Source organism: Neophocaena asiaeorientalis, unplaced genomic scaffold (genome assembly GCF_003031525.2).
Source record: "Neophocaena asiaeorientalis asiaeorientalis breed wild unplaced genomic scaffold, Neophocaena_asiaeorientalis_V1.1 scaffold79, whole genome shotgun sequence".
NCBI lineage: Eukaryota > Metazoa > Chordata > Mammalia > Artiodactyla > Phocoenidae > Neophocaena > Neophocaena asiaeorientalis.
In genome coordinates, this window is record NW_020175402.1 from 3700892 (window position 1) to 3712621 (window position 11730).

The 11730-nt window shown below is 42.6% G+C and overlaps 1 protein-coding gene across 1 annotated transcript in view; it reads left to right on the forward strand.

Moving 5' to 3' along the window:
• MACO1 (macoilin 1) overlaps window positions 1–11730 on the forward strand; it is a 42050-nt gene that overhangs the window by 20249 nt on the left and 10071 nt on the right. The window contains exons 6-7 of the mRNA XM_024766877.1: window positions 9058–9216; window positions 10593–10775. Of these exons, the coding sequence (XP_024622645.1) occupies window positions 9058–9216; window positions 10593–10775 (342 nt within the window). The remainder of the gene's footprint in view (window positions 1–9057; window positions 9217–10592; window positions 10776–11730) is intronic.

An 11730-nucleotide genomic window follows, 5' to 3' on the forward strand; every position in this document is an offset into this window, starting at 1 on the left:
GTCCTTGAGTTCCGTGTGCTCCTGGAAAACATGCACCTGTTGACAGTGCCCCTCCAGAGTCAAAGACTGCCACCTTTTTTGTTGCATCCTCACACCTGACCGTGAGGTCTTCAGACCACTTAGAAGGAGAGGGGACAGCATTATGGTAAGAAGGGTAGTTTGGGTCTCTGGTGTTCCTCAAACCATACGGTATAGAGGCCTCCTGTGTCTAAGGCAGGTGACTTACTCCACACCAAGGTGTTTTTCTGCCGTGTTCTTGGAGCATAAAATACACCGAAACAGGGGACATGGACAGTGGTTATTTGTAGATTTCACAGACCAGCCAGTTTAGAATCTGGACCTCCCAGCACCATCCCCTGTAACATGTGTATAGCTGATGTCAGAGCGATGCCTGCTCTCTTCTTTTACAGGGAGCCAGGGCGGGCCATAAACTGCAGCTCTAGAATCTAGATTTAGACAAACTATTGCTTTGATAGGAACTGATGAATGGGAAGTACAGGTAGTTGATGTAGATTTAGGAACTGAGGTGTCTTCTACTTCAGAAAATTAAGTTCGCCTTCCTTGGAGTGACCTAAAAAGTTTAGGAAGTAAAAGAGTTGGGTTTTCCCTAAGGCTTTCAGATTATTTCTGAAACTGGCCTGTGACATGGGCAAATCTAAGAGTAACAGTGAATGTTGAAAAGCCATGGAAAGCAAATTAACAGCTTCCTATTTTGAAATAACTTTTCTCCCAATCATAAAATGATAACTAAAATGTTAAAAATAAGCTGTTGATTACTTCCAATTTTGAAAATAAAGAAGAGGTGGCCACTATCTTTTTTTTTTTTTTTTTTTTTTTTTTGCGGTATGTAGGCCTCTCACTGCCGTGGCCTCTCCCGCTGCAGAGCACAGGCTCCGGACGCGCAGGCTCAGCGGCCATGGCTCAAAGGCCCAGCCGCTCCGCGGCATGTGGGATCCTCCCGGACTGGGGCACGAACCCGTGTCCCCTGCATCAGCAGGTGGACTCTCAACCACTGCGCCACCAGGGAAGCCCCACTATCTTAATGTATATCCTCTCAGTCTTTTTTTCTCTTGCATACATACATATTTTCACAAAACGAAGCTCATACTATGTATAATGTTTTTTTTTTTTTTAAACTTATTTATTTATTCATTTATTTAATTTTTGGCTGCATTGGGTCTTCGCTGCTGCACGCGGGCTTTACTCTAGTTGCGGTGAGCGGGGGCTACTCTTTGTTGCGGGGCGCAGGCTCCTCATTGCGGTGGCTTCTCTTGTTGCGGAGCACAGGCTCTAGGCGCGCGGGCTTCAGTAGTTGTGGCACACAGGCTTCAGTAGTTGTGGCTCGCGGGCTCTAGAGCGCAGGCTCAGTAGTTGTGGCGCACGGGCTTAGTTGCTCCGCGGCATGTGGGATCCTCCCGGACCAGGGCTCGAACCCGTGTCCCCTGCATTGGCAGGCGGACTCTTAACCACTGCGCCACCAGGGAAGCCCTGTATAGTGTTTTGTAATTGTCTTTTTCACTGACTATATCATGAGCATTCTCCCATGTCATTGAATATTCTTCCTCAGTGGTTTTTTTTTAAATTAATTTGTTTATTATTTTTTTGGCTGTGTTGAGTTTGTTGCTGCGTGTGGGCTTTCTCTAGTTGCAGCGAACGGGGGCTACTCTTCGTTACGGTGCACGGGCTTCTCATCGCGGTGGCTTCTCTTGTTGCGGAGCGTGGGCTCTAGGCGCGTGGGCTTCAGTAGTTGTGGCACGTGGGCTCAGTAGTTGTGGCTCGCAGGCTGAGTAATTGTGGCGCACGGGCTTAGTGCTCCGCACCATGGGGGATCTTCCCAGGCCAGGGCTTGAACCCATGTCCCCCTGCATTGGCAGGCGGATTCTTAACCACTGTGCCACCAGCGAAGACCCCAATGGTTTTTTAATGGTGGCATGTCAGTCAGACACATGAATATACAATTTATTTAGCCACTCTTCTGTTGAATATTTGTGTTCCTGCTTTTTTTTTCTTATTATAAATAATGCTGCAACAAACACACTTTTATACAAATCTTTGTGTGTATCTCCAGTGTGGGAGAGGGATGATGTATTAACAGATATGAACATTTTAAAGACTTTTTTGATACAAAGTATCATATCTGACCACATCTTTTAAGGACCTTATTAAAAATAGTTCATGGCACCCATTGCTTTATTCTTAAAGGGCTTCAAGAAGTCAGTTTTCTATTCCATGAATGGCCAGTGAAATCCTCTAGATTTCCTTTCCTTCTCTGTGTTCCTTAATGAAAATGAATGTGTTTGACAGATTAGGGAGCAGAGGCATAAGGTACTTTGTATTATGGTTTCACCTAGCAATCAGGTAATCAGGCTGTTGCTTATTTTTGGATACTTGTGCCTGGTAAGCAATTGTAGTAACCACAGTGAGACCTGAGGCAGCTTCATTTCCTTATTTCCAAAGTTGTGGTTTATAGGATATACTAGAGCAGCTTCAAGTCAGTGTAGGCCTCACTTAAGATGAAAGACATTCATGTTTTTATGTGAATGACCCATGCTACCCAGCCTGTCAGGGTGAATGACCTGGAAAGGGGGGAAGGGAAGGAGTTGGTGAAGGTAAACAGTATTTCTTCTGGGGACAGAGCTTTGATTTATGAGCTCAGTTTCCTGCATAGACAGCTGTGTGGTCCCTAAACAAGTTCTGTCTTGTATGATTAACGTATGCCAGGGGATCTCCTAATGGAATTAGGTACTTAGTGAGATAAAGCAGTTGCTCTTCATTCAGTCTTTTTTTTTTTTAAACATCTTTATTGGAGTATAATTGCTTTACAATGGTGTGTTAGTTTCTGCTTTGTAACAAAGTGAATCAGTTATACATATACATATATTCCCACATCTCTTCCCTCTTGCATCTCCCTCCCTCCCACCCTCCCTATCCCACCCCTCTAGGTGGTCATAAACCACATAGCTGATCTCCCTGTGCCATGCGGCTGCTTCCCACTAGCTATCTATTTTACGTTTGGCAGTGTATATATATCCATGCCACTCTCTCACCTCCCCATATCCTCAAGTCCATGCTCTAGTAGGTCTGTGTCTTTATTCCCATCTTCATTCAGTCTTTTCATGTGCACCTGCCTTCCTGATAAGCAAATGCCCCTTTATCCCGGTCTCCTTCAGCCACTATTGAAACTAAAAATCTGGCGGCCTTCTGTAGATAGGTTGTTTCCAGAGCCTCATATATCATAACGCTAACCCTGTTCTAATCTAAGCACTGAGGAAATGGACACAGAGCGAGAGTTAGAGACATGGTCTTGGAAGGGTCAGAAGAAACTTTAGAAATACACTTCCAGCTTCTAATTTTAGAGCACCGCCAGTCCCTGGCTTCAGAGAACTTATAGGCTCTTTAGAAATAAGATATATACACAGGAAAATATTAAAAACCAAAACAAATATAAAAACAGCACAGGGAAATGGTTTAGTGCCAAACCAGAAACACCAACAGTAAGGGCTTTCAGATTTCAGAAGGAGAGGGAAATCAGCACCTCATGGTGGAGAGTTTGGTTTTTGTTTTTATTTTTTAAGTGGGTCTCGAATGAGTGAGACTTGAAAATTGGAGGCCATTCCTCCAGTAGGGAGTGGTGGTATAATTAAAGGCAGAAGATATCTGGAAACAAGGAGCGGGTCGTTTTGGCTGGTATGATGGGTTTGTGAAAAAAACTCATCTTTCAGTCACTTGGCTGTATCGTTTGAAGGTGACACCTTCTGAAGCCCCTTTTCTTACGTGGTAAGCAGCACTCTTAAGTTCTGTGTTGTCATGCAAGGCCTACAGCATCTCTGTCACAGCTTCTTAGAGCTCAGAGATAACCAGCAGAGCCGAGGCTCCTTATCTTCCTGAGGGCCTCATGGGGTCAAGCTGGCAACCCATAGAAATATACACTTAGGTCGTTTTCTGGAATGGGTATGGAGTCATCTATAGGTGAAGTCCTGGCTGAGAAAAGGTCTCCCTCTTTTTCGCAGGACTTGCTTCCTGGGGCAATTTCCTGCCCCAAAGTCTTAAAGTTCTTCTGTGTTCTCAGTCAGGCCTCATAGAGCCTCAGGCTTTATAAAAACATGAAGATACTGGCTCTACACATTGGAGACTTTTAAACTTTCAATGAAGTCATAGCACTGTGGCTGTAATTCAAGTAATTCACAAAGATAAGGATTACAAACACTTAGACATAAATATCTCCCTACCTTTTCAGATGCTTAACAATACCTCTTTCAACTAAAAGCTGACACTTGAATACTGTACTTTGTTTTACTACCAGGTGTGCTTCAAGATGCTCAAAGATATTTTTCTTACTTAGCCTGCCTTGAAAGACTCAGGTTTGAGCTTCATTCTTTTGGTCAGCTAGGAAATTACCCCTTATTAAAATGTAACTTTTTCCCTTAAAATTAAATAATTAGCAACCATTTACATTATAGCGTACCTTAGCTGGGTGGAATGAGGGAGGAGATGAGGTAGAGTTGAGGTTTAGAGTGGGTAAGAGTGTTACTCAGCTTGGCAGTTTTGCTCTGAAGTCAGCTGGGCTGGCGAGTGGAGCCCTGAGGAAGGGCTGCTCCAGGGGCCCCACCTCTTGCTTGTGAGTTAGGTGCTCTGCTGGAGTTTAGAGGTAGCTTACAAGTTTAGAAGTTGATTTAAAATTTTATCAGTAAAGTGGAGTAAAGCGGCTCGGAAAGGTGCCTGGACCTAACAGGTAACGTTCTGAGTTGATTAGACCCCTGGTTTGTCTGATTGGGCCCAGACAGACATATTTATTGGACACATAGACTCCAGCTTTGCTGTGGGCCCTGTCTGTATCCCAAGTGGCAGCACTACTGGACAGCCTTCGTAAGGGTGACGGGAGTTGGGCAAGGAGGGAGTATGTTTATTTCCTGCCGAAGCCTTACCAAAGTTTGGTTAAGATCTGTCTGACCCATTATTTCTTTTTTTTGGATGAGTTTATAGTTCTGCTGGAGGAAAATTCTCTTTTATCCCTTAATCTTCTATTGTGTAGGGAGGAGAATAGGATTTAGCTCTGATAAATGGATTTGAGCTTGGAGATGAAATTTTTTCCTGCTTTCTTTTGATTCCTATTTACTGAAATTAGTTTTAAGGTTTATAAACTATTACTTCTGCCTCATTTTCTTCCTGGCCACGTGCTTCAAATTTAGGTTGCAGCTATCGACATTTTAGTAAAATCCCATGAATATATTTGAAGATTTTGCATTAACCTCTTAACACCATTTAATCAGTACTTCTTGGTGTTTCACAGCAATAAATTATATATCTGCATTTTACCTAGTAAGTATTGACCTTCAGCACAAAAGGGTTAAGTTTACCATTATGACGAGTAGTAGTTATCTGTCTAATAAATGCCCCTGGCACTTGACTGGCTCGATTCAGCTCAACTTACTGATTCGTGTAATTCTTTAAAGACTCATGTATACATTTTTTATTGAGCACATGCAGAGATTGGGAGCACAGTACCCCTGTGTGCTGTAACATTACGCAGCAATTAAGTTGTCTGTGAAAAGTTTCTAATAGTGTGGAAAGGTGCTTAAGCTTTGTAACCTGTACATGTGATACCCTCTCAGCAATATGAAAAATGTTTACATGTGTTAAGAAAGAGAAAGAAAAAGACATACAGAAATGAAGTAAACCAAATGCAAATAGTGGTTCTGTCTGGATGAAAGGGTTATGAGTTATTTACATGTTTATTCTTTATACTTCTCTGTTGTATGCAGTTTTTCATTTTGACTGGGTATCACTTTTGCAATAAAAACATAAATCCAATAAGGGTTTGTAAATCACTTTACCACCTACCTCAGTTAAGATTTAAAATATAGTGAACGTTCAACATTAAATTAATGCTTTCTGCAGAGGGACAATGAAAAGTTTCCCCTAATAAATTTTAAAAGTTACTGAGAATTTACCATTTAGCACATTAAGTTACCTTACATGTTGTCATGCAGTTTCCTATAGACCAGTGTTCCTTAAACTGAGGAATGCTGTGTTAACTAACAGGTTTGCTGCAACTGTTTGGAAAACAGTCATTCAGAGTTTTACAGAACCAATGGCAACAGTTACGAAAATCCTGAAGCATTTTAATTCTGTGCCTCGTGAACTTAAGTTATTTAATTTTTGAAAATAAGCTTTTTATTGAAGTATAACACACGTCCACAAAAGTGCTCAAATCTTAAGTGTACAACTTACGAATTTTCACAAAGTGAACACACCCTTGAAACCACGTCACTTTATTTCTCTTGTATTGTGCTGCTGTACGTCTTTGATAAAATTTCCATAGTTCTACACACAAAAAATATTGTTTAGTGTTCTGCGATCTCCAGAAGTTACACTCTAGATATTTTTGCACACTTTGCTCTCCTAACTCCTTGGTTTTTTTACATTTTTCAAAGAACTCTAAAGTTTCATTCAGAAATTGTTATTCTTAGTTCATGGTAGGAAATCTGGCTTTTATAGGTTAAAAACTCTAAAAAAGTAAGAACTTCAAAATTCTTGACATCTAGACTTCGCAGATTTAATTTTTCTTTCATTCCCAACTGCGGCACATGCTTTGCCCCAGTGGCTGCTTGTGTGGAACTTGATTCCTGGGCCTCTGCATATGATACAGCTTAGGTTGCTAATCTGAAGGGGCAGATCAACAGCCAGTGGTAAGTGTGTCAGGCCTAGAAATCCTAGACCAAGCTGGGAGGGACTTTAGAGATCGTTTGCCTCAGATGGGGAAACTGAGTCCTGAAAGGTTATATGCCTTGTCCGGGGTCGCAGAGCTGGCTCCAGAGCTGAGTCGAGAATCCTGATCCTATACCCCGTTTCTAAACCTTGCAAAGTCCCTAGTCTCTTCTTAAAGCTCATCCTTCTTACTAAAAATGCAGCCCTCGGGCTGTGAAACCGACTTCTCAAAAAAGATAAATTACCTAACACATTTTTCAGCCAAACTTCTTAATGAGGATAACCTGACAACATCGACCTGTTTTAGAAAATATCCCTTGGGTAACTTCGGGTGAATGAGTGACGGTGTGGGGATGGTATAAATGCCAGTCGGTAATTGTTTAGAGCAGTTCCGGGAGTACATTCAACTGGAATAACCCTGGCAATAGGGAAAGTGTGGCATGATGTCCATTTGTGACGCTTCCCTGGGGAGCGAGCTGTGTCAGGAGACCCGGCAGCTCTTCTGGAACACAGAGTCTCTAGTCCGTGTTCCCAGGCACTGGACAGGGGGACTGGCTACTGGGCCTGGGAGCTAACCATTGATGTTTCATGACTTTTTGGTTTTGAGATTTTGTTTCAATTGGCTAAAGGTAAGACAGGTAAATAAAGCCGCTCTTTGGTTTTCTAAGGAATGCCAGGCAACCGATACATGTATTTAGTAAGTGTTGATCACTGTGATTGATGGGCCCTGGGGATTTCGTGCTTCATAAAACATATCTGTAAGGACCTAGTCTGTGGACCTGGCAGTCCCAAGGAGATCACCATTGGCCTCCAGAATTCTTGGTTCTGTTGGTGTGTTGGATTAGTGAAATGCACAAGAGTCTCTTCAGAGCTAACTGACTTTTGCCTACTGTAGGTTTGTAGGAAAAGGTGTCTTCTGAGTCTCACCTGGCAGTCATCCTTGGCCTGAACTTGAGTGCCGTTCTCCATGGTCTAATCTGCCAGGTCCCTTCTATCCTTTCTCACCCTGTTCCCAGAGTACAAGCCTTCCTCAGAGGCCAGACTGATTGCTCTGCCTCCAAATGCCTGTGGCTGTTGCTACCTTTGAGCTTTTGAGCATGCTTTCCCCTTGTTTAGAATGCCTTCTCCTCCCCTTCTACTTCTCCAAATCCTGCCCAACTTTCGAGGCCCAACTCATTTCCCATCTTCTCTCCTCAGAACTCATGCGACACTTCTCCCCATGCCATGCTGTGGCTGATAGAGCCACAGTTTGGCCTGCTGGAGAAGAGAGTGGAGTCTAGAGCTAGGCTGCCTGTGTGACCTTGGGCTGGAACCTTTCCTGAATCTAAATTTCTTCATCTGTAAAAATGGGACTAATAATTGCCAAGGTTATTCAATTTAGCTCATAGTTGTACAGATTAAATGCGTTCATACCATTAAAACCTATGGAACAGTGCCTGGCATGTAAGTTCTCATTAAATATTAGTTACTCCCTTTAGCATGTTTTTAACCATGGCCTTCCTGTATTATGGTTTAATCATTTTAAATGTCTGTTTATTGGCCTCTAGTGAAATTGTAAAGTCCTCTCATGAAGAAGGGGGCTTAACTTTATATTCTTTGTTGACCCTTTTCAGTCCTACATGTGCATATAATAGCTCCCCAATACGTATCACTCAAAGTGAAACTATTACTGCATTAAAGAAAATAGATGGAACAGGAGCAAGGAATTGAAAAGATAAGCTTCATTTCACAGATTGAGTTTTCTTGTGATTCGTAGATCATGTAATTTGTTCCTTTTTTCATTGTTGTTGAGTCTAGTGAGCTCTTCTGTCACAGTCACCACAAGTGTGAACATCATTTAGCAAGGATGCTAGCAGTTTCAGGAGGCTGCCTCAGACACTGTTTTCTTCTAGGCCCATGGTGGGAGGGAATCTCAGACAGTAGACTCTGATCTATCAGGATATCTCAAAGCATGTGGGTCCTGAGCTGGTTGTTACTAGCATATCTCCCTTGCTGAGGGGCATGGGGAATTCACCAGTGGAGAGGGGACCATGCCCTTCAGGCACCCTCCCTCTGCCTTCCCCTCCTCCTTTATTAGCAGCTCAGATACTCACAAGCACCATCTTCACCTGTCAGTGTTCACAAATATTTGGGGGGAAATCAAAAGTTACCCTCTGGTGGGAAGGGGGAGACCCAGGCAGAAGCACTGATTCAAAGGCTGATTGCAGACGGGAGTTGCGTTGATGTCAGGAGCTGCTGGCAGGGTGCTCCACCGGCCACCCAGCAGTCAGGGACTTCAGCCAGGGTCTCCCACAGAGCCCCCGGGCTGGCCTGTCAGTGATGAAGATGCTGTGTTTCTCCTTCTCCTAGGCTGGAACAAGACATTAAAAAGTTAAAGGCCGACCTGCAGGCCAGCAGGCAAGTGGAACAGGAGCTCCGCAGTCAGATCAGCTCCCTCTCGAGCACCGAGCGAGGGATCCGCTCAGAAATGGGCCAGCTCCGGCAAGAGAACGAGCTGCTGCAGAACAAGTACGTGTGCCTTGTGGGCCTCTGGCCGTGAGTCAAGCAGCCTCGCATTGCTCTCGTTTCCAGGGATTGGAGCACAAGGCTCATGACGACAAAGGGATCTAGCAGAGGGGTGTTTTTTTTTTAAACAAAATGTTTAGAATATTTAATGTAGGACCAGTTATTCAACATGTTATAAAATCTATAAAAACTTATTTCATTGCAGCCAAACAGTTTATTAATATTACTATTCTGTCTTCTCCCGTTTAATAACTTCTTCTCTTAGTTTAAAATAGTTATTGAGCTTTTGTGACAATATGAGTAAAACCGACAAGAAGTATTTCTGCCACAATTTGAAACTCTTGTTCCCTTGAGTGAACATTTCCAGAGGATTAGACTCTATCTCCTTTGATTTCTGGAACTATAAAATGATGTTGAACTTGATTTTATTTGAAGAGGCAGACAAAAAGCTAGCTCTTCTGCATGAATTCTTTTATGCTTTCCATTAATTCATTCTGGAATTACTTCTTGCCTCAATGTGGGTCTGTCTTTTTTTTTCATCTCTAAACAGTGTGTGTCTGGGGTAGTGATGACTATTACAGGTGCTGAGCTTTCTGGGCTTTTCCTTGAAAGAGCAGTTCTTCATCGTTTTCAGGGAATGTAGCTCAAAAGCTAGAGCATTATAGGCAAATAACCTCTCCATTGCTTCTGACCCACGTATGTATGCGATGGCTCTAGCATTATTACATAGAGAACATCTTACCTTACATTGATATATTGAGAGAAACTCACCTTATATTGATACGTAAAGCTGGGGGTGGTAGTAGCAGGGAAGGGAATGTGGCTGAAGTCTTTGTGTGAAATTAAGCATCCTGTGATTCTGACTGTTTCGGGACGCTCTGAGGAAACATCTCCCAGCAGGAAAGGAAGGGCTGCAGCAGGCTGCGGCATACTGTGTTCAGGCAGGGAAAGACCTTCCCCTCCTACCCTTTTCCTCAGTTTCAATGGGTCTGGTTCAGCCCTTCCTTGGTCTCAGACTGAAGTTCTTTCAAGGTGCTTTGGGGCACTAGAATTAGTTCTACAGTTATCTTTTCCTCTGATAGAAACTTGTTTTATCCTATTTTCTGGATTACCTTCTGTAGATCACTTACATTAATAAAGCAGAGGCTAGGTCCAATTCTGTGTCTTGTAAGGCAGCTTGTTTATTGGCGTTTAGGAACTGTTAAATAATAATGACTATGTATTTTCCTTGGACACTCTGGGAATTGACATTTATGATTTGCTGTTCAAATCTCCTGTTTGCTTTGGCCTCAAACTGATAAAGAGGAGCCATGTTTCTCCAGGGTTTATATTGGACGTTTCTAATTGTAAAACTTTGTATGACAATCATTTCCATATAGGTTACATAATGCTGTGCAAATGAAGCAAAAAGATAAGCAGAATATCAGCCAGTTGGAGAAAAAGCTAAAAGCTGAGCAGGAAGCCCGAAGTTTTGTAGAAAAGCAGTTAATGGAGGAAAAAAAAAGGAAGAAGTTAGAAGAAGCTACTGCTGCCCGGGCTGTTGCATTTGCTGCTGCGTCTAGGTATGTTGATGTCACCTGAGTGCTTAATCCAAGGTTGGCTTTCCTTGGACTGAGAATGGGAATTTGATGCCTTGGGCAGGACTGGAAATACACAATCATGCATGGATGGATTGCTTTTAAGTACTGTTTTATTAGCTGGTTTAAACCCCATCTGTGCAAGCTTATGCTGTCATGACAACTTCATCCCTCAGTGACCTGCTGTTTAAAGTGGGATGAGGGAATCTCCATGCCTCCCACACCTGGGAGGCAAAATTCTGCTCAAAAAGGGATTTCCAGCCACTTTCTGTAAGACCGATAATTACTAAATGCTTTGAGGGAACCAGTCTGGACTTTTGTTCCCTTTATAGAACTATCATTGTGCTCTACTCTTATTTGTGTGTTTCTGGTGTTTTTAATCTTAAAATGGAAGAAAGATAAAATCTTGGTCCCCCAAGCACTGTGTACTGACTGCTCATGTCTTTGTTGGACATCAGCAAACTGTCAAATGACCTGGAAAAGATGGGGAAGAGAGTTAAGAGCCTCTTTTTCTTCCCTTCTGTCTCTCTCTCTTTTTGGCTTCTACTTCACTTTTTCTTTTTTCTTTGTTTTTTTGACTGGTGAAGTTCATCTGCATGGTGGGGGTCAGTTATGGGTTTACAGATGCAGGGGAGGGTAAATTATTATTTTATTTAATTTTAAGTTTCTATCCCTAAATTTGTGTCTATGTGATATAATTCTACTTTTTGCTTTTTTGTATTTGTCATGTTAATAGCCTCCTTTTGGTTTCTGGCATTTGTAGAACAATTGGTGAGCCATCATTTCATCTTTTAGGAAATAGCAGCGGGAGAGAGAACTCTTTCTCCTGCGTGATCCTGCCTTCCCCCAGCAGACTCTGTACTGCAGATGGCTGAGCTAACTTGGCCCGTTAGCATCTATACAGATTCACAAGACCCTTTACTAACCTGCTTAGGATGTC